Consider the following 27,661-nt stretch of genomic DNA (forward strand, 5'->3'; position numbering starts at 1 on the left):
ATGTGGCTGTCAATCAATTCAGTGGGCAGGGAAACTGCACTTCTATTTCAAGTTGCAGTGAGCCTTAAATAGGATGGATTTGGGTCATGTTTTTTACTTCAGAATTTTTTTTTTAAAGAGTATTATTGTGTTTATATCACTCCGATATAAATGTGGACACATTATATCTACACACAGTTCTGTCCAAACAGCTTTCAAAAGATGATTTTCATCATAAGGGCCCTTTAAGGTGTGTGAATAAAGCATTACCTTTCCTACATACATGAAATGACACTGTGGAGAGGTAAGCATGATCGAATACCCAATAAAGGGGGAGAGCATGCTCAGAGCCCGGCGGCTAATCAGCAGGCCAATCCGAAATAATAAGCAACACCTGTTTATTCTAGTGATTGGACCGGAGAGACACCCGTCTTAAGGAGAACGGGAGGAACAGTCGGGAGAGAGAGAGAGCTGAACGACGGCCACACAGTGGGAGCTGGCCTTGACAGTGATACATTATTAAAAAAATAAAAGAAATCTGTTATTTACCTCAACGCCGACCCTGTCTTCTTCTTCCCACACAAAGAACCTTGTTACAGTGGTGCCGAAACCCGGGAAGAAGAAGAGACCTCGCCGCTAAGATGACCACTCCGTCAACCAGTCCGTTTGCAGAAGTGATCCAGGCGCTCGCGGTCCTCCACCGTGAACAACACCAGGAGATCCTGGACATAAGAGCCGAGCAGGAGGAGCGCTTTAAGGTCCTTGTGGAGGCCCAGCGCGAGGACCGCGAGCTCGTCCGGAGCATGCTGAAGCAGGGGATCCAGCCCGGAGCAACATCAGCCACCCACCCTCCCATCACACTACACAAAATGGGGCCACAAGATGACCCGGAAGTCTTCTTAGACCTGTTTGAGAAGATGGCAGGAGCGTGTGGGTGGCCCCGGGCCGATTGGCCGGTGAGAGTCATCCCGCTGCTGTCGGGCGAAGCCCAGACCGCCGCACAGCAGCTACCGGCCGAGGATCTCCTGAATTATGCGCACCTGAAACGAGCCATACTTCAGCGGGCCGGCCGCAATCCGGAGGAACAACGCCAGCGCTTCCGGTCGCTGAAGCTGGAGGAGAGCGGTCGGCCCTTCATATTCGCCCAGCAGCTCCGTGACGCCTGCCGCAGATGGCTGGTGCAGGATGACCGGACCATCGATCAGATCGTCGACGCTGTGGTACTGGAACAGTTCATCGCCCGCCTTCCCTCCCGAACATCGGAGTGGGTCCAGTGCCACCGACCAGACGATCTGGAAACGGCCATCCAGCTGGCGGAGGATCACCTGGTAGCGAGGTCCAGGGTCGGCGAACTAACCTCTCTCTCTCTCTCTCCCCCTGTCCCTCCTCTTTCTCTCTCTCCTCCTATCCCCAGGCCCAGATCGAGGGGACCGCCCATACCGACTCCCAGGAGGCGGATCCCAGGCCCGGAGCCCCAGCGCAGCACACATCGCTGGGGCACCTATCGGGATAGAGACGGGGAGGCACGTGGCATGGGCGGGCCTACAGCGATGACGGGTCTCTCTCCGGCCCAATCAGTTGGTCCTGCTGCCCTCGGGGGTATAACGGGAAGGTCTGGGCCGGCATGTTGGCATTGCGGGGGGGCGGATCATGCACCAGAGAACTGCTCCGTGATGGAGGTGGGTGCATTGGTCCGCCTGCCCGATGTGCCAGCAGTCGCCCCCGGTCGCGACGGGCTATACCGGATACCTGTGAGTATAAAAGGGGGTACATATCAAGCTTTGGTGGATTCGGGGTGTAATCAGACCTCCATCCACCAAAGCTTGCTTCAAGACCCGGCTTTGGATATGAGCCGCACGGTAAGGGTAAGGTGTGTACACAGGGATGTTATTCACTACCCGCTAACGGCAATAGATATTCAATTTCGGGGGAAAAAGCATAGAGTGGAGGTAGCGGTTAACCCGCACCTCAAACACCCGCTAATTCTGGGAACTAATTGGCCTGGATTTAATAGATTATTGGGAGTTTTATGTGCGGGTGTTTCTTGGAAGAAGAAATCGCCAGATAGGGGACGTGTCGCTCAGCTGGGGGAATCCCAAGCAGTGACGTCACGCGCTGACTCAGGGGAAGGGCTGGGAATTTCCCGGTGTAAAGACTTTCCCCTGGAGCAGTCGCGTGATGATACACTAAAACATGCACTCGAAAGAGTGCAAGTTATTGATGGGAAAATCCTCCAGCCTGATCGACCCCTCTCCTATCCGTATTTTGCGGTTATTAATGATAGGGTGTATCGAGTGACCCAAGACACTCAGACAAAAGAAGATACAACCCAGCTATTAGTACCAAAGAGCCGCCGGGAAATGCTTTTTCAGGCGGCTCATTCTAATCCTATGGCCGGACATTTAGGTCAGGCGGCCACACTAAATCGCCTCATGACCCGATTCTTTTGGCCGGGCATTCACGGTGACGTCAGCAGATGGTGCGCTGCGTGCAGTGAATGTCAGCTGGTAAATCCGCCGGCCACCCCAAAAGCGCCGTTGCGCCCTTTACCAATTATGGAGATCCCCTTCGAGAGAATTGGTATGGATCTCATCGGGCCATTAGAGCGATCCGCACGCGGGCATCGGTTTGCATTAGTTCTGGTGGATTATGCAACCCGCTACCCGGAAGCAGTCGCGCTCCGTAATATCTCATCAAAGAGCGTTGCGGAGGCGCTGTTTCGCCTCATCTCCCGTGTGGGAATCCCCAAGGAGATTCTCACTGATCAAGGCACCGCGTTCATGTCACGCACGATGCGCGAGCTTTACGGATTATTGGGCATTAAATCTATTCGCACCAGCGTCTATCACCCACAAACAGACGGGCTGGTGGAAAGATTTAATCGCACGCTTAAATCAATGATCCGTAAATTCGTTCACGAGGACGCGAAAAATTGGGATAAGTGGTTGGAGCCCTTATTATTCGCTGTGCGGGAGGTTCCCCAAGCCTCCACGGGGTTTTCCCCCTTCGAGCTTCTCTACGGCAGACAGCCCAGAGGGGTTTTGGATGTTGTTAGAGAGGCTTGGGAGGACAAGCCTTCTAAAAGTAAAAATGAAATTCAATATATCCTGGACCTTAGAGCAAAACTCCACACACTGGGGCGGCTCTCTACAGAGAATTTGCTTAAGGCTCAGGATGACCAACGCCGGCGATATGATAAGGGCACTAAACTCCGTAAATTTTCACAGGGAGATAAAGTACTTGTACTGCTACCCACTTCCAGCTCTAAATTACTCGCCAAGTGGCAAGGGCCGTTTGTGGTCACACGACGAGTCAGTGATCTCGATTACGAGGTGGTTCGTTCGGACAGGGCTGACTCGCGTCAGATTTATCACATTAATCTGCTTAAGCAGTGGAGGGAGCCGGAGGACGTGGCGCTGGCTACGCTTGTTACTAACGAGGATGACCTGGGGCCGGAGAGCTCCGGCCGTGAACGGCCGAGCGCCCTGGTCACCGGGGGCGATCATCTCTCAGCGAGCCAGCTCCTCGACATCCGGCACCTCCAACGTGAATACTCTGACGTGTTTTCGCCCCTGCCCGGTCGTACCAACCTGATTCAGCACCATATCGAGACCGAACCGGGCGTGGTCGTTAGGACCCGGCCGTATCGCCTGCCTGAACACAAGAAAAAAGTGATTCAGGAAGAATTGAATAATATGCTGAAAATGGGAGTAGTAGAAGAATCCCACAGCGACTGGGCCAGCCCGATTGTCTTGGTACCTAAGACGGACGGCTCGGTCCGGTTTTGTGTGGATTATCGCAAGGTGAATGCTGTGTCGAAATTCGACGCTTATCCAATGCCGCGTATTGACGAGTTGCTCGACCGGTTAGGTGCTGCTCGATATTACTCGACATTGGATTTAACGAAGGGCTATTGGCAGATCCCCTTATCTCCAATATCCCGCGAAAAAACAGCCTTCACTACGCCGTTTGGATTGCACCAATTTGTGACGCTTCCGTTCGGGCTGTTCGGGGCGCCGGCGACGTTCCAGCGCCTGATGGACAAAATACTCGGCCCTCACGCAGCATATGCCGCTGCTTATTTAGACGACATCATCATTTACAGTAATGATTGGCAGCGGCATATGCAACATCTGAGGGCGGTATTGTCGGCGCTGAGACGGGCCGGGCTCACGGCCAACCCACGGAAGTGCGCAATTGGGCGAGTGGAGGTAAGGTATCTGGGCTTCCACTTAGGTCACGGGCAGGTGCAGCCCCAAATTGATAAGACTGCAGCCATTGCAACCTGTCCGAGACCCAAGACCAAAAAGGAGGTGAGACAGTTTTTGGGACTGGCAGGATATTATAGGCGGTTTGTCCCTAATTATTCGGCCCTTGTCAGCCCATTGACTGATCTCACTAAAAAGGAGGGACCGGATACCGTCCAATGGTCGGAGCAGTGCCAACAGGCCTTCTCAAAGGTAAAATCTATACTTTGTGGGGGGCCGCTATTGCACGCTCCTGATTTTGCTCTCCCCTTTATTTTACAGACGGACGCGTCCGATCGGGGTCTGGGGGCGGTTCTCTCCCAGGAGGTGGCAGGAGTGGAGCGGCCGGTGCTGTACATTAGCCGCAAGCTAAGTAAAAGTGAGGCTAAGTACAGCACCATAGAGAAGGAATGTTTGGCGATCAGGTGGGCCGTTCTTACTCTTCGCTATTACCTCCTGGGTAGGGAATTCGTCCTCTGTTCAGATCATGCTCCTCTCCAGTGGCTCCACCGTATGAAGGATACCAACGCGCGGATCACCCGTTGGTATCTAGCATTACAGCCTTTTAAATTCAAGGTGATCCACAGACCGGGGGCGCAGATGGCTGTGGCCGACTTCCTCTCCAGGGCGGGGGGGGGGAGGGCTGCAGGCCGGACGGCTCCCCGGCCTGAGGCGGGCGGTGGGGGTATGTGGAGAGGTAAGCATGATCGAATACCCAATAAAGGGGGAGAGCATGCTCAGAGCCCGGCGGCTAATCAGCAGGCCAATCCGAAATAATAAGCAACACCTGTTTATTCTAGTGATTGGACCGGAGAGACACCCGTCTTAAGGAGAACGGGAGGAACAGTCGGGAGAGAGAGAGAGCTGAACGACGGCCACACAGTGGGAGCTGGCCTTGACAGTGATACATTATTAAAAAAATAAAAGAAATCTGTTATTTACCTCAACGCCGACCCTGTCTTCTTCTTCCCACACAAAGAACCTTGTTACAGACACCAGAAAGTCAAAAACCACAGTGTGACAGATAAGCAAATACATATGAATGTGGAAATAAGTACATTTACTGATGCTCAAGTTGATTCGAAGTTCCTGAATGAGCCTCTGTTATTTTAAGGTTATCTCAGAATAACATTGGAATGTGTAACTGACCAATAAAGTATTCCAGACAGCTGTTTAAAAGGATGGAATAATTATCAGTGTAGTACTCACTACCCACTATTCCTGAGTAGTCTTGATTTAAAAGGGTTAATTTTAAAACATACTTTTAGTATTTACATCATAAACTTTTATTCTACCAGCACTACATTTTTTGGATCTTAATTATGCTTAGGTATAATTGTTTAGTACCCGTTTTTTATTTTTTATTTATTTTTTGCTTTTTTTTATTTTTTTTTTACCACTGCTGAATCCTTGTTTCTTTCTTTGTTGTAGTACTTGCATGAGAATGGAGTTGTTCACAGAGACCTCAAACCAGAAAATCTTCTCTATGCTGATTTGTCAATAGATGCACCACTTAAGATAGGTAACAACCTCCATACTTAACATTTAATGAGTTAAATTGTTTATATAAGAAAAAAGATTGAGCAGACAACTGATTTAGTAATAACTATGTTTTGTGTTTTTATGTTTACAGCTGACTTTGGCCTTTCCAAAATAATTGATGAGCAAGTGACAATGAAGACTGTATGTGGAACTCCCGGCTACTGTGGTGAGTGTGAATTTAAGACAAGTCAATATTTTTAAAGATGGTTTAAGCAACTAAATATGAATATTCTAGTTTTCATACATATCTTTTAAGATTATAAAGAAAAAAAAAAAGCTTTAGTCCACAATCGTGCACATTTCAATAAATATTGTTTGGTCTGGTCTTTTGCAATAGTTTACCTCTTTTTATACCTACTTAGCTCCTGAAATTCTCAGAGGAAATGCTTATGGTCCTGAGGTTGACATGTGGTCTGTGGGAGTCATCCTTTATATTTTGTGAGTATTACATTTGCTGTTATGTTTATTTATGTTGTAAAAAACCATGACCATTATCATTATAATAGCCTAGGCTGGTTTAAGCTGGATTTTTCAGCAGGGTAGACAGCAGTATTCTGCTCCAATCGCAGCCGAGATAGGAACATTGATTGTTTCAGATTTAATAATCAAAAATTTTAAGAGCAAAGCTACCATGACATACTGCTTCCCTCATGCAAAAGTTTCTGTTAAACACAAAGAACTTGAGAACACATTTAGGAAACATGAGACTGCAAAACGGATTATCATCCATGTGGGGAAGAATGATATTCAAAAGGAGCAGTCAGAACTGCTCAAGAGAGATTTCTGTGAGTTATTGGAAACAGTTGAAAGATTGAAGATTCAGCCGTTCATCAGTGGACCACTCCCTGCAAGAGGGACAAATATGTTTTCAAGGCTCCTTGGTCTAAATGCATAGCTGCAAAAAAACACGTGACATGAAAGGACTGAATTTCATCGACAATGTCAGTCTCTTCTGGAACCAAAGACAACTGTTTACATCAGACAGCCTTCATCCAAACAAGCTTGGTACAAAAGTGCTAAAAGACAAAATCAATTTTTCCCTCCATCTATCAGCTGTGTTTGCCACTGAACTGAATGGCCCACGCACACACACACACACACCTAGCAAATGTCTGAATGACCACAGGACTTCAAATCAGCTTCTTTGTGGACTTGTGGCTGACGCATCCTACAAGGACAAAGATAACACCACGCAGCCACAACAATCACTGATAACGGACAAACTGCCATTTGCGCCCTGCACACTGAGCTCAACACAGGCAGACTGTGATGCATCAGAACAGCATCAAGTCTCAGCACTCATGGATGATCTCCAGGAAAACAGCCAGGTAAACATATCTCAGCAGCCACAAACCCCAGACCCACAGCCTCTCTCACCAGACACTTTCTCATTGTCACCTTGCTCGCCTCACTTGGATTTTTTTTTTAAAAAGATGGAGGAACTAGTGTTTGCTGGAACTAAACTCTCACGCTCCATTGCTGCTAGCCCCCAGTTAGCAACCAAAAATCAGCAAGCCTCACACCCATCTCTGAACCCACCTCGCCCTACACCTAGGAGGCCTTTAGGTCTTTGTGACAGTGCCAGGTCTCAAAAAACACCTCATCTTCAGCTGGTGAACTTAAAAACTGTCATTGATGTGTCTCAGGTGCCTGCTTAAATAACAGTGTCTTTATCAGATGTTTACAGAACAAGCAGGAACCCTGTGTCTGTTGCTTTCTCTACACAGATATGCGTCTTATTACGTGACAGAAAACCAAAGATTTCTTCAGGCCGTATAGCAAATCATTCTAATCTAGTGTCTATTAAATGTAAATCTGAGACTACTGTAGGGAAAACAGCTAAAACTGTTAAGTTAGCACTTTTAAACATCCGATCACTCAACAATAAGTCACTTTTAGTCAATGATTTTATCAACACAAATTGCCTTGATTTTATGCTTTTAAATGAAACTTGGCTAAATTACAGTTGTAGCGCAGCAGTTCTGAACGAAACAGCTCCTTTTAACTTAAATTTTTTTGAGTGTTTGCAGAGCTAATAAGAGAGATGGAGGTATCACTGCCCTGTTTAAAGAGGTTTATGAGAGTAAACAAGTGTCATTTGAATATCTAAGTATAGCACTGAAAGGTGCTCCACACATCTTACTGATCATTATCTAAAGACCTCCAAATTATTCTCCAACTTTTATTGATGATTTTTGTCAGGAAATATGGAGACCCGAGTGCAAGGGAGAAGTTCAAAGGATTTATTGAACAGAAATAAAAATCAACAATTCTGCTCTTCTTGGCAGTAAGAAAACAGTCACTCCAAAATAACACAGGCAGTCAGAAATCAACCCTCCTCTGGGCGTTGTAGGACTGATCAAACTCAAAAGACCCTCTTGGGTTAGCAGTAGGGACAGACCTCAGGGAGCCCGAGAAGATGAGACCTCACCCGATCGTGGACTGTGGGCAGAGCAGAGGTGAGCCAGAGCACAGGTAAACGGATGATAAGTGGTAGACTAAACAACACAGAACTAGGCGAGACGGATAGTAAATCTGTAGATATCTTAAACAGAGAGAACCAGTTGCACACGTAGCTCTTAGAACACAGAATCAATTAACAAGCACAGAACGAGGGAGAAGGGGAGACTAAATAGCTAAAATAATCAGGGAGAACAGGTGAGAGCAATGGGGACGGGGAAACAAGCGAATTGATAACAGGTGAAACTGCATACAAATGACAATACAGAGACAGAGAAGTAACAAAAAACCCCGACAATTTTACAGAGCTGTTATCAGTAGTAACATCTGAATTTGACTAATTTACTATTGATGGGGATTTTAAAATTCACATAAATTAATGCTACAAAAGAACTCATGACTGATTATTTCTCTATTTTCTTTGATATATTGATCACTCCAGCTAATAAAGACAGATCTGTCTCTGTCAGAAAGAGATGCATAAATGAGAACACTAATAAGCAGTTTATGAAGGCCATATCGCTAGCACCAAGTATATCTGCAGACTGTTGATTCTCACTTTGATTCATTTAACTCTAAAGTTAATAACGTCATAGATGACATTGCTCTTGTTAATGTCAGGAAGAGAACTGGCAAAAAGAGAGCCCCTTGGAGAAACTTGACAGCAATTCAAAAGATGAAAACAGTGCAGTAAAGCTGAGCGTATGTGGAGGAAGACAAAACTAGTAGTCCATTATAATATCTATAAAGACTGTCTTCATGCTTTTAATGTGGAACTAAACACTGCAAGGCAGACTTTCTTTTCAACAGTAGAGAGACTCACAACCCAACAAGTTATGTCGACGTCAGAAAAGCTCAACCACAACTTAAGAAATCAGACATTATGTCTGATTTCATGGCAATAAATATTAAAATCTTAGAAAAGATTGTGCAAATTATGAAAACATCAGTCTGCAGTCTTGACACACTCCCCACTTCATTCTTTAAAACTGTTTAACTGTTTAGAAATTGATCTTCTAAAAGTGGTCAATGCTTCACTTCTCACTGGGATTTTTTCAAACTCACTTAAAACTGCAGTTGTTAAACCCCTCTTGAAGAAGAGCAACCTTGATAACACCCTAATGAGCAATTACAGGCCAATCTCAAATCTCCATTTTATTAGCAAAATCATTGAAAAAGTTGCTTTTAAGCAGGTTAACAAGTTCCTAAATTTCAAGGAGTGTTTAGACAATTTTAAATTTGGTTTTTGATCACCTTACAGTATGGAGAGCGCTCTTATAAAGATAATCAATGATATCTGCCTAAATACAGATTCCAGGCAAACTAACAGTGCTGGTATTGCCCGATCTCAGTGCTGCATTTGACACTGTCGATCACAGCATACTTCTGGATAGGTGGGAAAACTGGGTTGGGCTGTAGGGCACGGTCCTCAAATGGTTTAGATCATACCTTGAAGGGAAAGGTTACTATGTCAATATCGGTGACCATAGGTCAAGGTGGACACCTATGACATGCGGAGTCCCACAAGGCTCGATTCTGGCACCTCTGCTATTTAACTTTTATATGCTTCCTCTGAGCCAAATAATGAGACAGAACCAAATTTCCTGCCACAACTATGCTGATTACATTCAGATCTACTTAGCCTTACTGCCTAATTGACACCCTCTGCCAATGCATTGATGATTTGAATGTGCCAAAACTTTGTTCAGTTAATCAAAGAGAAAACCAAAGTCATTGCGTTTGGGAACAGAGATGAGGTGTGACTCTAGATTCAGATCAAAATTTCAATAGTCATGTCAAAGCAGTCAGTAAATCAGCATACTATCTTCTCAAAAACATTGCAAGAATCAGATGCTTTGTTTCCAGTGAGGACTTAGAGAAACTGCAGCAGGGTGGATTACTGTAATGGCCTCCTCACTGGCCTTCCCTAAAAGACAGACAGTTGCAGCTCATCCAGAATGCTGCAGCCAGGATTCTCACCAGAATTATAAAATCAGAGCACATCACACCTGTCCTCAGGTCTCTACTCTGGCTCCCATTTACATTCAGAATAGATTTTAAAGTATTATTACTGGTCTATAAATCACTAAATGGCCTAGGAGCTCAATGCATAACAGATATGCTCACTGAATACAAACCTAATAGATCACTCCGATATTTAGGATAAAATAAGTTTAAAATAAAGTTTAGTCAAAGCAGGGTGAATCGGCTTTTAGCTACTATGCCCCTCGCTGCTGGAATCAGCTTTCAAAAATGATCAGTTGTGCTCCAACATTAGGCACATTCAAATCAAGACTGAAAACACGTTTGTTTAGCTGTGCCTTTACTGAATGAGCACTGTGCTACGTCTGACAGATCGCACCATTATGTCTTTTTTTTTTCTTTTTTTGATTCTTTTATAACCTGCCTTAACATATTTTAATGTTTTTAATCATTTTATTGTTTTTGTTTCTTATACTTCTCTTTTTATTCTTGTTTATGTAAAGCACTTTGAATTGTGAATTGTCACTGTGTATAAAATGTGCTATTTAAATAAACTTGCCTTGCCTATATATATATTAGTGCTGTCAATCGATTAAAAAAAATTAACTAATTAATCGCACCTTTTTTAAAAAATTATCGCGATCAATCGCATTTAAAATACTGAAACTTGTAATTTTGGCTATTCAAATGTAAAATTATTGTAAACGCAAGACAAAAACTATTTAAATTTAAAAACTCATGACCAGTTAAAACAATTTCATCAGGATAAACACAAACAGACTAATATAAGTGTAGATGCCATTCACATTATTTCTTTTTACAAAGTGTTCTCTGCTCTAGTTGCCTTAATTAATTGAACTTAACAATTCTTTAGAGGATTTGAAAAGTTATATGTTTGTGTTTTATGTGTATACTAATTCAAAAAGACCTGTCTATAGTCTTGTTTTAAACTAACAGAGTGTGTCTGTGTCCCGAATTGTGCTAGAATGGCTGTCCCAGAGTTTATGCCAGGAATAGCAGTGCTTCACATGTTTTATTTATATTAAGCATCTGTTGTTTTTGCTTAAATACATTTATTTTATTATTTTTTTGTAGAAGAAGGAATTATTTGTTTTTCTTATTTAGGGTAAGGTTGCTTTTACATTTTAATTACCAGTTTATCTGCATTTAGTTGCATATAAAGGTGTAAGTTTGTGAGTCAGGGGAAGAATTAATTAATTAATTAATTGTTCAGTTAAGTTAAGACTTATTTAGGAGGCTTGGTTTTGATTTGCAAGTGAAAGCCTTCGTTCGGATAAATAGAAGCATGTGTAGCTCCCTCACCAGGGCTGAAATTACATGTATAAATAATTAGATTGTACGATGATGCAGAAGCATAGGTGGAAGCATCCAGTGACAGTCTCCATCCTCCACGCGTGAAGACTGATGAGAGTAAAAATAATCGACTTGACATGTGTAACTAAGACCTACTAGAGTAAAGACAATTGACTCAACCTACGCGTCTATGACTGACAAGATTAAAGATGAACGACTTGACCTGCGTGACTAAGACCAATGAGAGTAAAAATAATCAACTCGACCTGGGGCCTGTTTCATTAAGGAGGTTCAACCAACTCAGAGTTTAAACTTGAACTCTGAATTGATTTACAAAGAGATTAAAAACTCAGAGTTTTCGGTTTCATAAAAGCGGATCTGAGTTACGTCAATCAACTTTGAGTAGACCAACTCAGAGTTAAGCGTGCACACCGTGACTATAAAAAGGCATTATCAATGGAGTGTGGATAGTGACTATGGCAACATCTTAAAAATGAGATCAGCATTTCTTTCTCCAGCTGAACTTGATGTGCTCAAGCAAAATTATTGCAAAGATGAGCATATATTTCAAAAAGCAACACCACTGCATCAGTTAAACAGACAGTTAGCGTGGGAAAACAGCTCAAGTTAATGCACACTTTTACATTTAAAGTATTTAAATATTTAAGTATAATATAATAAGTAATGTTGTGTGTGCATTTCTAAAATTTTTACACACGTTCCCACTTTTACAAACGTTGATCAGTTTTAATAGATTTAAAAGTTCACTTGTGTCTGCCTTTTTTATTGATTAAGTAATAGAGGTTGATATGACATTTAGAATGTAAGCAGAACTAATCAATAGTTTTTTGAAAGAATAATAATCACATTAATCTTTTAACGGTAATTGTCCCTGTTCAAGGTTAGTGAATTTAAGCTAATTATCTATTTTAAAAAAACGACCAGCCATTCTCGTACGTGACTTTGTTCTTTTTTTTTTTTTACTAAAATGTAGTTAATAGCTTTGTTTCCATTCAAATATAATAATTAAATTTATGTGCAATACAGGAATATAGCAAGATGTGCAAATAAAGCAGCATTTCCATCCAACGAGTCAAAAGAGAATAAAATCTTCACTTCCTGATTAAACTGGAGCCAAGTATCAACATTAAAAACAGAATTTACTGTGGTAGAAGAAGCTGCGTCAATCTTTGCTTTACCTAATAAATGTACTTGCACCTCAAAAGACAATGAACACGTGGGGGCGTTTGAAGCCATGAGACGCGGAGAACAGACGCTCTTAACACGCTCCAGTTATGCGCGTGTTTTTTATGCAATTTTTCAAAAGTCATGTGCATCATGACATTTTCATCAATCGTTTTTATGGGCATCCCCAAAATGAGCATTAAAATAGGTGGGTGGAAACGCAAGGCTAAGGCGAAAAATATTGATTCGTCTTTAAAAAAGGGAAGGAGACCGACAGAAACTCAAGAGTTTAGTGAATAAAACCGGCTCCTGATTAGGTTAGATTCACAAAGAAACTCCGGTAACTGACTCTGAATAAAATTTATCTCTCTTTTAGAAACAGGCTTGACTTACCCTGCTTTCTCGAGTTTAACAAACCTGCCATTTTGACACAGAAAACCTAGAGTTTCTCTCTCATTTCAGGGTTAAAATACTCTTGAGTTTTCACTTAACCTCCTCCTTTTCTCCTCCCCTGCACGACAAAGACTGACTAAGACTGCAACAAAGACTGACTAAGACTGCGACTTAGGGTGCTTTTTTACACCAACACTTTTGTTTTGGAACGTATCTCGTTTGCCCAGTTAGCGCGGTTCGTTTGACATATGTGAACAGGGCAATCGCGCTCTGTTCCGCGCCAAAGTAATCGCTCCGAGATCGCCTGAAAGAGGTGGTCTTGGCTCGATTGAAACGAACGTTCGAGGTTACTAAAGTAACCCTTCGTTCCCCGAGGAGGGGAACGGAAGCACTATAAGTGGATTTGATTGTAAAATCCACGCATAGGGAGGTTCGGTTCAGAAGCTACTCGTCTGAAAGAGTATTGAACGGGCCAATTAAGAATGAATTGGCAGCGCAAGCCTGCGCAGGTGAGCGGCATAAGCAAACAACTGAGTATATAAGCTCACCTGGCGCCAGCAGACGCTATCCTTTTTAAGCTGAAGAGACTTTTAACAGCTAAGGGACAGTCATTATGGCGACGGAGTATAGTGCTTCCGTTCCCCTCCTCGGGGAACGAAGGGTTACTTTAGTAACCTCGAACGTTCCCCGAGGAGGGGAACTCCAGCACTATAAGTGGATTTGATTGTAAAATCCACGCATTGGGAGCCCATTGAAAGCGCCATAATGACTGCACCTTACCAACACCCACCATGAGAGAGCGGTCAGGCAAGCGTGACGCACCCAGATCACGAGAGGCGTGGTCCTCCAACGTGCCCTTGGCCCTAACTTATCCTACTTCAAAAGAAGTTTTACGGAATAGGTATCTTTTTTGGGAGTCGCTAGCGTCTAGATAATTCTAGAAATGCACGACAGTACGTTGGGAAGCGTGCCATCCCAGTAGGGAGGACGCTGCGGAGACCAATAGGGGGAAACAAATGGAATTACATATGGACTAACCCTGAGAAGGGGGAGTGCGCATAAGAAGGTGGTTAGCAGATAGGGAAAGCACGGGTCCGCCCAGGGGGGGAACTTAACCGTGGCGGAAAAAGCATATGGGGATCACCAGCGGGGATCGGCCATAGCGGGCATCTATACCCAAAACGCGGGCTGACCAGCGGGCAGACCTACTACGTAATGGGCCAGCAAGTGACTCCTCCGCTGAGTCAGTGCTGGGGGCCTCGGAGGAATCTGCAGGGCTCACCAAATGGGGAACTTTACTGACAGACAGGAGGGTGCACATCTCTCCGTGTTAGGGAAAAAAAGGCACCGCAAGCGTGTACAACACCTACCGAGTTGTTTCCTCAATCACCAAGGTACCTAACACCCTTGAGGAAACCGGCTCCACTCGCAGATTATAAAATCTTGCAAATGTGTTGGGTGTCGCCCAGCCCGCAGCTCTACAAATGTCTGTTAAAGAAGCGCCACGCGCACACGCCCAAGAGGATGCAACGCTCCGAGTGGAGTGCGCATGCACTCCTGGGGGGCGCGGCTGGCCTCTGCTCAAATAAGCACATGAAATGGCCTTCACAATCCAGTGGGATAAACGTTGTTTAGACACGGCACTTCCCTGCTGCCGTCCGCCATAACAGACAAAGAGCTGCTCAGAAGATCTAAAGTTCTGAGTACGGTCCACATAAATGCGCAGAGCGCGAACTGGACAAAGTAAGGACAGGGCTGGGTCTGCCTCCTCCGGGGGCAGCGCTTGCAGGGTTACTACCTGATCTCTAAAGGAGTGGTAGGAACTTTGGGCACATAACCCGGGCGGGGTCTCAGAATAACGTGAGAAAATCCCGGCCTGAATTCCAGGCACGAGTCACTGACCAAAAATGCCTCCAGGTCCCCGACCCTCTTAATGGAGGCCAACGCGACCAGCAGAGCTGTCTTCAGGGACAGAAATCTTAAAGATACTGTACCGAGTGGCTCGAAGGGATCAATCGCAGGCTCGTGAGAACGAGGGCGAGATCCCAAGAGGGAGTGAGAGGGGGGCGAGTTGGATTAATTCGCCTAGCGCCTCTGAGGAACCGGATGATGAGGTTATGCTTTCCCACGGTGCCGCCAGCCACCGCGTCATGGTGAGCGGAGATGGCAGCAACGTAAACCTTGAGAGTGGAGGGCGACAGCCTGCTGTCCAGCTTCTCTTGAAGGAAAGAGAGCACAACACTGATCTGGCAAGATCGGGGGTCTTCTCTGCGAGAGACACACCACTCAGTGAATAGACTCCACTTCAGGGCGTAGGCGCGCCTCGTGGAGGGGGCTCTAGCCTGAGTGATGGTATCAACCACCGCGGGCGGCAGATTACCTAAGTCTTCCTCGCGTCTATGGACCACACGTGGAGGTTCCAGAGATCGGGACGAGGGTGCCAGACGGTGCCTTGTCCCTGAGAAAGTAGGTCCTCTCTCAAAGGGATCTGCCAAGGGAGGGCCGTCGCGAGGAGGGAGAGCTCTGATATCCAGGTTCGGTTGGGCCAGAGGGGCGCAACTAACAAAACCTGCTCCTCGTCCTCCCTGACCTTGCACATTAACTGCGCGATCAGGCTAACTGGGGGAAACGCATACTTGCGTACGCCCCGAGGCCAGCTGTGGGCCAGTGCATCCGTGCCGAGAGAGCCCTCGGTCAGGGAATAAAACAACTGGCAATGAGCGTTCTCGGGGGAAGCAAACAGATCGATCTGGGCCTCCCCGAATCGCGCCCATATCAGCTGGACAGACTCGGGGTGGAGTCTCCATTCTCCAGAGTGAATCTGCTGCCGTGAGAGCACATCGGCTGCACGGTTGAGCATACCTGGGATGTGAATGGCGCGCAGCGACTTCAGCCGCGGGTGACTCCAGAGGAGCAGACGGTGGGCGAGCTGAGACATGCGGCGAGAGCGCATACCCCCCATGCGGTTGATATACGCCGCTGCCGCCATACTGTCCGTCCTGACCAGCACGTGTTGCTGCCCCAGTGCCGGAGAAAAACGGCGGAGAGCAAGGAACACTGCCAACAGCTCTAGGCGATTGATGTGCCAATGCAGCTGGGCACCTACCCACAGGCCCGCAGCTGCATGCCCGCGACACATGGCTCCACAGCCTGTGCTGGAAGCATCTGTCGAAACAACAACATGACTGGACGCCTGTCCCAGAGGCACACCGGCCTGCAGGAACGAGGGGTCGTTCCAGGGGCTGAGGGTGCGGCGACACAGCGCAGTAACAGAGACTCGGTGTGTGCCCGCATGCCATGCGCGTCTCGGAACTCGATCTTGAAGCCAGTGCTGAAGTGGTCTCATGTGGAGCAATCCGAGCGGCGTGACGGCCGCAGCGGAAGCCATATGCCCCAGGAGCCTCTGAAAATATTTCAGTGGGACCACTAACTTGCTGTCGAGCTCCCTCAGACAGTTCAGCAGCAGGCGAGCGCGCTCTCGGGAGAGGCGCGCTACCATGGTGACCGAGTCCAGCTCCATCCCGAGAAAAGAGATCCTCTGCACCGGGGCGAGTTTGCTCTTTTCCCAGTTGACCTGCAACCCCAATAGGCGGAGATGCCGGAGCACCTCGTCTCTGTGCGCAGTCAATTGCTCCCGAGAGTGGGCTAAAATCAGCCAGTCGTCGAGATAATTGAGTACGCGGATGCCCGCAAGCCGCAGAGGCGCTAGGGCACCCTCCGCGAGTTTGGTGAAGACCCGCGGAGACAGAGAGAGCCCGAAGGGGAGGACCTTGTACTGCCATGCTCGACCTTCGAACGCAAACCGCAGAAACTGACGGTGGCGTGGAAGAATGGAGACATGAAAATACGCGTCCTTCAGGTCTATGGCTGCAAACCAATCCTGAGGACGAACGCATCGGAGGATGCGCCTCTGCGTAAGCATTCTGAACGACAGCTTGTGAAGGCAGCGATTCAAAACGCGCAGATCTAGGATTGGCCGTGACCCACCGCTCTTTTTGGGTACGATGAAGTACGGGCTGTAAAACCCGCTCTCCATCTCGGCTGGAGGTACCGGCTCGATTACACCCTTCGCCAGGAGGGCCACAATCTCCTCTCGCAAGACAGGGGCGGACAGGGGATTGACCCTGGTGAAATACACGCCCGTAACCTGGGAGGCCGTTTGGAGAACTGTAGTTCGTAGCCGAGTCTGATCGTGCGTATGAGCCACCGCGAGGGGCTGGCCCGCGCTAACCAGGCAGGCAGAGCCCTCGCTAATGACGTCATCGCAGCAATCGTTGACGTACCCGCGGAGGGGCAGCGAGGAGCGGGTGTGCTGATCCGGGGAGCGCGAGGGTCCCACAGAAGAGCTGGAGGAGAGCGTTTCGCTCTGGCTCCGCACCCTGACTCCTGCGCGGAGCGGGTGTGCTGATCCGGGGAGCGCAAGGGTCCCACAGAAGAGCTGGAGGAGAGCGATTCGCGATTCACCCTGACTCCGGAGGGGGGGCTTGGGGGCTGGGAGAAGGGAGACCGTCCCCCCAGCGCCCGTGAGCCGCTGGCGGAGCATGCAGACCTTGCGAGCTGAGAGGCGGCGCGTCCCAGGCTGGCAGGGCCTGCAGTGCCCGTGAGCCACTGGCGGAGTGCACCGAACCTACGAGCTAGAGAGCTGAGCTCAAACTGGCAGATTTCGGGCTGTCACCTCCGGAGAAGTGGAAAAGTGCCCTTTCATTTCATGGCAGTAAAAAGTGCCGTTGGAAATGGCGCCCCGCCCTCCAGCGGGGAAAGAGCAAGTTCCCTCCTCTCCAGATGACCTGTCCCAGGGACGCTTCGCGGTCCGTTTGCCAGACTTAGCGGCGTTCTGGGCAGGGGGAGTGGCCTGCTTCCGAGGTGCTCGACGCGCTCGCTTCGCCAGAGGCGAGTGCGGGGGCGGTGCAGCTCTCGTAGGCGGGCGCCTTCGGCGAGGAGCAGGTATGGATGGCACGGCGGGCGGAGCGGGCTTACGGGGCCGCCGATTAGACATCACCCATCGGACTGCTCTCTCACTGCCTCGAATTCCTGGGTGAATTCGCAGACTGTGTCGCCGACCAGCTTGGGATATGGGCGAGTCAAGAAAGCGGACTTTGTCAACTTTGCGCATATCAACCAAGTTTTGTTAGAGGTGGGGCTTCTGGACCACTAGTGTGGACATTGTCCTCCCCAGAGCACACGCAGCGGACTTAGTAGTCCGAAGAGCTTAGTCGGCTGCGGTGCGAAGCTCATAAGCCTGGGTTGGACCCACCCTCGTGCAGCTCGGCCAGCGCCTGCGCTTGGTTGCGCTGGACGGTGGCTATCGCATGCAAGGCGGATGCAGCCTGGTCCGTAGCTTTGTAAGCTCTAGCTCCGAGGGAGCCGAAAACTCACAGGCTTTGGATGGGAGACGAAGCAGACCCCGCCAAGAAGAGGCGCTGCGCGGATTAACCGCCATCGCACACTCAACCTGAGGAATCGCCACATACCCCCTGGCTGCTCCACCACCAAGAGTGGTAAGGGTGGAGGGACACGCAGCACGAGCAGAAAAAAGGTGCTCTTTAAGACCGCGTGAGCCTACTGTGCGTCGCCGGGAAGAAGGGAACGCCCCTCTAGTCGGTCCGGCCGCGGAGCTGGGGGATAAACCATCTCCAACCCACGGCCGAAGCAGCCCGGGAAAGCACGGCTAACACGTCCGTTTCAGTATCCGTTTTGACAGCGCTCACCTGTTTGACAGGTGACAGCGGGTCCGGATCATCGTCGTACAATGAAAGCCCACCCTCCGATGCCGCGGAGGACATCTGATCTCCGGTGACAGCGAGCGTGAGAGCTACCATCTGATTAGACGGATCACTCCCAGCGCCCGAAGCTTGGATGGAGCGCTTGGAGGAGCGAGAGGTCCGCGAGTCCTTAGGCGGCGGATTATCTCTCGCTGGAACCCTCAGATCTGCCCGAGCGCCCGCTGCAGAACAGGAGGCGACTGGGGTGGCTCGCTCTCTCACGAGAGTTTGCCGCGATCTCAACTGCGCGACGGTCATGGCATCGTAGTGACGACATGAACCGCCCCCGAGCACCACATTAACATGCTGGACCCCCAAACATGTAATGCAGTGATCGTGCCCATCATCCGGAGCCAGGAAACCCCCGCAACCAGAAACGCACAGTCGGAGCGCCGTCCTGAAAAGGACGTGCTGCACGACTGTGTTGCTCTTTTAGGATGCTTTGCAACAATACGCACCGCTCTGGAGGACCGGACCCAAAGGGACGCCAGGCAAGGGAGAAACCCAGCTCGACCATCTGCCGCTGCGTGGACTCGCTCTGGACCGGGAGACACTCGTTCGCTCGAAGTGGCTGTAGACAGCAGGAGGAACCCTCATGAAGCTCGATCAGAAAAGTCTCTGAAGCGAAAAGGATAGTGTCTGCTGGCGCCAGGTGAGCTTATATACTCAGTTGATTGCTTATGCCGCTCACCTGCGCAGGCTTGCGCTGCCAATTCATTCTTAATTGGCCCGTTCAATACTCTTTCAGACGAGTAGCTTCTGAACCGAACCTCCCAATGCGTGGATTTTACAATCAAATCCACTTATAGTGCTGGGGTTCCCCCCGAAGGGGAACCCTGGAGCGGTTCGATTGCAGTGAGAAAGCGATCCGATCCAAGCGCGGTTATATCACTGTGTTTTATGGATATGTAATAGGCTTACGGCTATATGAAGAGAGAATTATGAGTCCTCAAATAGGCATCGTCGCGCACCCTTCTCACCCCTCCCCGCCGCATCTCTCCTCAGACACGTTGAGCGCGCACACCCTGTCAATCACCACCAAACCACCAACTCTCCTGACAGCTGAGCGGGATGCTGCAAAATAAACCCTGACACTGACTAATGTAAGGAGAGTTTACTCACACATGACTTGTTTTAGCTCTTTTGGTCCGATTAGAAACTTTGCAATGTGAAAGCGAATCGCTCCAAGAGCAAAGAGCAACAATGTAACAATTGTAATCTCTGTTTCGGAACAACTGAATCGATTCACAGGTGTGAAAGCACCCTAAGACTGACAGATGTTAGCCACGAGGTGGTCTCCTTGGCAAGGCCTGATAGGTTTTTGGTGATCTGTAATCACACAGGAAGGAGGAAACCCATACAAACACGGGAGAACATGAAAGTTCCACACAGAAATGCCAACTGGCTCAGCGAATCAGGGACCTACTTGCTGTAAGGTGACAGTGCCAACCACAGAGTCAATGTGCCACCTCCATATAATATTTAAAAAGCGTAAAAAAAAGTAAAAAACTTTGATTTATAAGTACATGGTATAAACATGAATGTGGGATAGATATACAGTTGAAGTCAGAATTATTAGCCCCCTGAATTATTTGCCCCCTTTATTATTATTTTTTCTCAATTTCTGTTTAACGGAGAGAAGATTTTTTCAACACATTTCTAAACATTATAGTTTTAATAACTAATTTCTAATAACTGATTTATTTAATTTTGCCATAATGACCGTAAATAATATTTTTCTATTCTAGATATTTTTCAACACACTTCTAAACAGCTAAAGTGACATTTAAAGGCTTAAATAGGTTTGTCAGGATAATTAGAAAAGTTAAGTTTGTTCTGTAGACAACCGATAATTAGCTTAAAGGTGCTAATCATTTTGACCTTAAAATGGGTTTTAAGAAATTAAAAACTGCTTTTATTCTTGTCAAAATAAAAACAAATAAGACTTTCTCCAGGAAAAAATATTATCAGACATTTCCTTGCTCTGTTAAACATAATTTGGGAAATATTTTAAAACAAGTAATAACCCCACCTCCATGTTAACGAATAAGCCTTAAGTCCAAATAAAAAAATAGTTACACTTGCAATAAAATTTCCTTAAAAATAAGTACAACTATGCCATATTTTTATTTAGTACATCAACAGTTTAATGTATTTTTAGTACACATAGCATAAAATAAATGCATTTCTACTACAGGGCTTAACAAGAAAACAAACAAAAAAAAAACGGCTGTTTTTGCTCTATTTTGAATTAAATAGATACAGCTTGGGTGACACAATGGCTCAGTGATTGATGCTGTTGCTTCACAGCAAGAAGGTCGCTGGTTTGAGTCCCAGCTGGTCATTTGGCATTTTTGTGTAGAGTTTTGCATGTTCTCCCCGTGTTTATGTGAGTTTCCTTCGGGTGATCCGGTTTCCCCCACAGTCCAAAGATATGCGGTATAGGTGAATTGAATAACCTACAGTAAATTGGCTGTATGTGTGTGACTGAGTGTGTATGGATGTTTCCCAGAACTGAGTTTCATCCTTTGTGTAAAACATATGCTGAATAAGTTGGTGATTCATTCCGCTGTGGTGACCACTGAAGGTGATTAGAAAAGCTTAAAGTGACATTTAAAGGCTTAACTAGGTTAATTAGGTTACTTAGGCAGGTTAGGGTAATTAGACAAGTTATTGTATAGTTATTGTTATTGTATTGTATAAGTTATTGTATGATAGTTTGTTCTATAGACTATCGAAAAAAGAATTAGCTTAAAGAGGCTAATAATTTTGTCTGTAAACGGTGTTTAAAAAATTTAAAACTGATTTTGTTCTAGTCGAAATAAAACAAATAAGACTTTCTCCAGAAGAAAATAATATTATCAGACATGAAAATTTCCTTTCTCTGTTAAACATCATTTGTGAAATATTTGCTACACAACTTAACACTGTATGTGCTAGATATAAGATTAAAAAAAAGGTTTGGAATTACGGTATTATAAGGTACAATATTTTTAACTGGTGAATGACATGATTATAAGGTTGTGTATGGTCATCTATTTGGTGCGGGTTCATGACCTCAGAATGTGCGTTCTCAATGTTATATTGTTAAATTTTATATTGTATTTATCATTTCCCCAGATCACCTACTGCACCTGTAACTTTTTATATGTTATATGTGTTTCCAGTATTAATCTGTGCTGTCTTGTCTGTCTTCATCCTCAGGCTATGTGGGTTTGAACCATTTTTTGATCAAAGGGGGGACCAATATATGTACAGCCGCATTCTGAACTGTGATTATGAGTTTGTCTCCCCCTGGTGGGATGAAGTCTCTCTCAATGCAAAGGACCTGGTAAGTAGCTTGAACTATAGCTCTGATTGCATTTCTGTTGATGTTCATGCACTGCAGATTTTTAAATGAACATCAAAACTATAAAAACTTCAACAGTCAAATCAAATGCTAACTTAATTTTTCAGTTAGAGCTTTCATATCTGAGCTTTCTCTCTTTTTGTTTATTCACCAATAGCTGTTGGTTGGTTTTTATCCCCTTTGATTATAGGTTAATAAGCTCATAGTCTTAGATCCTCATAAACGTCTCACAGTGAAGCAAGCTCTTGAGCATCCATGGGTTCTTGGAAAAGCAGCACGATTCTCCCACATGGACACAACACAGAGAAAACTACAGGAATTTAATGCAAGGCGCAAATTAAAGGTCAGCCACCAATCCCCTTCCATGTTTTGGCAATGTCAAATATAGTCATTCAATAAATTAATTATATTGTTAAATCTTAAGTCAAAATGTATTTTTGTTTGAAATTAGTATTTATTTTTCCCCTTCTATGTTTTGGCAATGTCAAATATAGTCATTTAATAAATTAATTCTATTGTTAAATCTTAAGTCAAAATGTATTTTTGTTTTAAATTAGTATTTATTTATATTCTAATAAAAATACAAAATATTAAATTATAATAATGAACAATTGTATTTAATCCAAAAAAGTTGCTTTTGTTTGTTCCCTAGACTCGCTTAGGCTTTTGTCTTTTTGTCTTCAAGACAATTGTATAATACTGATATTTTAGACTGGAAGGCACCACATGTAATTTTTGCCTCAAATTGTCTTCAACATGGTGGCGCAGTAGGTAATGTTGTCTTCTCACAGCAAGAAGGTTGCTGGTTCGAGCCTCGGCTTGCTCAGTTGGCGTTTCTCTATGTGGAGTTTGCATTTTATCTCTGCATTTGCGTGGGTGTCCCCCGGGTGCTCCGGTTTTCCAAACAGTCCAAAGACATGCGGTACAGGTGAATTGGGTAGGCTAAATTGTCCGTAGTGTATGAGTGTGTGTAGATGTTTCCCAGAGATGGGTTGCGACTGAAAGGGCATCCGCTGTGTAAAAATGTGCTGGATAAGTTGGCGGTTCATTCCACTGTGGTGACCCCAGAGTAATAAAAGGACTAAGTCGAAAAGAAAATAAGTGAATGAAACATCTCCTAAAAAATGACTTAATTTATAAAGCTTACAGCCATGCAGTTCCTTCAATTAATTGTGTGCATGAATTTTATTTTTAATACATCAATCAGTAAATGTATTAATTGAATAATATGATTTTGTACAATCAGAACCACAGTACACATTAATATAAAAAGAATGTACATTTATTATGGATTATTCTGTGTACAGGCTGCTATGAAAGCTGTAGTTGCTACAAGCCGCATGCATGAGGGTTCACGACGACGGACTGATAGCTGCGAGATGCCTAACACAGATAAGACCTCATGCCAGAGCAGCATACAGAAAGAAAACACCACAAATTCTTCAAGAGAGCCTATTTCCATGAAAGAAGGATCTGAGCAAGTTGCAGATGGGGCCCTGGGGCCCTCGAGTTCTACCCCTCAAACAACTCCTAAATCTAAACCTTTTACCCAGTCTGGGCCAGTACCTACTCGTCCACCCCTGATAGCAGAAGGACACAGGCAGACCTCTGTCATACCAAAAGCTCCTGTGGTAAGGCCGAGGGAACCCAAAAAGAGCTTCTCAGTGGAACCCGGAGGAAAACATGAGGTTTCATGAGTTCATGAAGTTTTAACACCATACCACTCTGTCCTAATTACTTCATTAATGTTTTTATCATGAGTGTGAAAGTAGGCAGCAATGCAGCAGAATGATCTAAAGATTTGGATTTTTACTAAAGATGCATGCCTTATACAAGGACAAAGAAGAAAATGAAAGACAATATATTCTGCTTCTTCCATTTTTGCCATGTAATATTTTGATACTGAACTGGCACGTAATATGTTTTTTAAGCTTGTGAAGGGATGTGGCTTTAATAACAACTTTAGGTTAGCAGCAACACACATATTTGTTATTTTCTTAGCACAAGTATTGTTGAGATCATCTATCGGTAATCTTGTGGTAGTATATTTGTCTAGGAATTATTACTTAAAGACCCTAAAATTTCTACTTCAGGGTGTATTCACACTAGGCACAGCTGCCTTGAACCGATTGCCACCCCCCTTCCCTCTCCCCTGATGGCCCACATTTACACTGCATTTTTGTACTGGATTGCTTAAGTTATGATGCACTATTTTGAGTCATTTGGAATGCAGTGACAGGCAAATATTTTGCTGAACAGATCCAGAGCTTTTGACACTCCTACATTTTCATAAATGTCAATTTGCTGCATGCATTAGGAGGTTTGCTAAAGGTGGAATACAAAAAGGGGTATGCATCTTTGGTAAATTACGATAGTCTCCATTCACTAAAAAGTACGAATGAGTAATAAATCCATATAAAACAGTTGCTTAAAAGTGATGTCAAATCTTCAGTTTTGCGCTCAGGTGCTCTTTGCACTCACACTACAAGTGTACTGTGCCACAGACCAACTGAACCACTCTCTGGACCACCTCTTCCAACCTGGCCAAGGCCAGCCAACCGAACCATGCCCAGTTCATCATCTATTAAATCAAATTAATGTAATTATTGGTTACCACGCAGATGTCACGTTTAGTCACCTCCTTTTCTAAAGTCATCATTACCCACTCCCACATCTGGGGAAATTTTACAGACCGCCAAATCTAAACTAACCTTATACTTTAAAGGTTTACAAAACCCTCGAGTACTTTTTTGAGATTTTAACAGAATTGTGTTTGTTGAGCATCAGTTAAAACAATGTTAGCACCTGTTAGCTTTAATTGTGGGGAAAGACTGGATAATTTTTAGCTTTTGTCAGTTAATTTCAGTTTATGGGTTTAAAATGATTTTAGGGGCGGGATCAAAATCGGAGAAAAATCTGAAATTCTCATTAATATTCATAGCGGAGTTTTCTTATCCTATGAGAAGAGCCTGCTTCCTAATTATTCATGAGAGCACGTGCTTTTTGAAGGCAAGACAGACCTGCCAGTGCCAAGCTATGAGAAACGGACCCACGGCACACAGTATGTGAATATGTCTTAGCTGTTCCTGAAGGGTCGTATGTGTTTGTTTCCATGATCCGCAGGGTTTGTTGCATGTTTTTCCCCGCGATGCTGTCAGGGCCGATACAGCAAAGTTGTTTATGTGCAGCAAGCATTTTTGTCGGGAGAGCTGTACGAGAATTGGAGAATGGCAGACGTTGTCTTTTATCAGGAGTTTGTTCACATTTAGACATCGCCGTTCTGCTGTGTTTGCCTAAATCCTCCAGATTACCAGCAGGGCTGGAGACCTGCTGCACTAAGTCTGCATTCAGACCCGGGGATTGAGGGAAAAGTTCTTATTTATAGTGTCTATATAAACACTATTATATTTATAATAATATAAGTTGTGGTTATCTGTATATAAAATTACGAATAAAATTTGTAGCAGGGCATTAAATTACTGTTTATTTCTTTGCATTTTAACTTAACTTTGTAAACTATTAAATCATGGGTCTCCTCGAGGTTTGTGTCTCATCTTGTGAGCTAGCTGACAACAGTTGCTCACTCCCCTCCTTCTCCCCTGCTGGCAACGTCCACTCCTGCCCTTTGCTCGCGGAGCTCCACACCCATCGTGATGCATTTTTTGAAAAAATTCTGAGGTAGACCTGAACCGAAAGTGGGGGGTGTCATGACCCTTTAAGGTATCTGTATACTTTAATCCGTCTGTTTGAGGTGGATTTAACACAACTCGCATCCTTCAGTCACACTATCTATTTACTCTACTGTACAGGGGCTTCCAACTTCTCAAACAGAATATTTTGTGGAAATCTTGTATGGAAGGAAGAATGGGACCTTATTGTTAAGTTTTGTTATTAAGGGCTGTTTTGTGAACCTTATGTAGGCTAAATCTAACTGTTTCTATTAACATGTGACAATATCACACAGTCACAGTATAATGCAGTTGCTTCTGTTTAACTTTATTTTGATCTTTGCTAAAAAAAATTATGCTTTTAAAAGCATGCTGACATTAACAGTAGCCTGTTTAGACATAACTGAAATGTGATAGTTCTGTATGAATAGCCTAATAGCCTATAATACTTGGCAATTAAGATTATTCACTTAATTCTTTGTTCAATTGCAAGCCGATGTAGATACTAATTATGTTTAAGCAGGACTATCAATGTTTGCAAGATTAAAAGACCATATTTGGAAGATTAATTAAGTGTGCTATTAGATGATGTCTACTTTTTTCAAGGTGAATTTATGTTTTAATAACTCATATGCAGACTTGTAAGTTATTTCTCATGTTACTGTAATGGTGTGCCACTGGAGACAGTTTTTTCTTCAAACCAAAAAGACACCTTTATTAAACAATAGACTGTATATGATGAGCAGACATGACTGGAGACAAGCAGATGAGTTTTTCAATGATGATAAATACAGGTAATTAAATGAATTTCCCTTATTTACTGTACCAGTCTGAGATCCATAGATGAGTCCAAACAGATCCATACATGAGACTAGTCATTTTTCAGTATGCATCATTAAGCAATTTTGCATCCTTGTGTTCTCATCCAATGTTATCATCAACAGCCAAAGTTCAAGTGCAGGAGGGGCTGAGGTGCTGGTAGTTAATATTTTCCATTCACAAATCTCACTTGTTTTTCAGTTTTGTCTTTGCTGGATTTTCCCAAATGGTTCTAGTTAAACGGGTACGCTGGCACATCTGGCTGCCACTCCTTTGTCCGGGTGTTATTGGTGTTTTTAATTAATTTTTAGAGTCTTGGACTTTACTACTGCCCACAAGCCATGGCTGTTTTATACAGATCGTTAAATAGCGTTGCCAGCATTGCGTTACATTCATTGCTCATTCAAGAGCAGCTTCTCGACCAAGACAGCTAATAATGGTTGGTTCTATCATTTCAGCAATAAAATGCACTGATTAACATGTGTTGGTGCTGAACTGAATAATCTGTCAGTGCCAAAATTGCACAAAGCTGCCTTTTTGATCCATCTTTGATACTCCAAGTCTTTTAAAGTGCATTCCGAAAACAGTAAGTCACTCATCCTGTCAGATTTTATAGTGAAAAAAACTAGATCGGATATGCTTGACTGAAATCTTGCCATCGCATTTAGATGGGCTCTTATTTAATGAACTGACTCCAGCAGGATTTGGTTTATTTGACTCTCCTAGACTCTCTGGCAGAGAGCGTTGTATTATTGTAGTATTTAATAAACTTTTAGAAATTTTCAGTGGTCACCCCCAAGTTTCATTACTTTGAATGTTTGGCTTTGAGAGTTTCTTATCCCATATCCTCTGTTATTGTTATTGCTGGCCTACTGTCGATGTTGTCTCTCAAATACAAATACAAAAAAAACTCTTGTCTTGGGGTATTTAACATCCAGATAGACAAAAACTCTAGGATAT

General features: G+C 44.9%; 1 protein-coding gene across 1 annotated transcript in view; it reads left to right on the forward strand.

The window, feature by feature from the left end:
• si:ch73-60h1.1 overlaps positions 1–27,486 on the forward strand; it is an 82,528-nt gene extending 55,042 nt beyond the window's left edge. The window contains exons 6-11 of the mRNA XM_087273508.1: positions 5,658–5,748; positions 5,860–5,934; positions 6,131–6,206; positions 22,070–22,196; positions 22,405–22,557; positions 23,522–27,486. Coding sequence (XP_087129634.1) covers positions 5,658–5,748; positions 5,860–5,934; positions 6,131–6,206; positions 22,070–22,196; positions 22,405–22,557; positions 23,522–23,911 — 912 coding nt within the window. The 3' untranslated portion in view covers positions 23,912–27,486. The remainder of the gene's footprint in view (positions 1–5,657; positions 5,749–5,859; positions 5,935–6,130; positions 6,207–22,069; positions 22,197–22,404; positions 22,558–23,521) is intronic.
• The last annotated feature ends 175 nt before the right edge of the window (positions 27,487–27,661 follow it).

The sequence above is a fragment of the Danio rerio genome, chromosome 11, assembly GCF_052040795.2.
Source record: "Danio rerio strain M-AB ecotype USA chromosome 11, GRCz13ab, whole genome shotgun sequence".
In the NCBI taxonomy this organism is placed as follows: domain Eukaryota; kingdom Metazoa; phylum Chordata; class Actinopteri; order Cypriniformes; family Danionidae; genus Danio; species Danio rerio.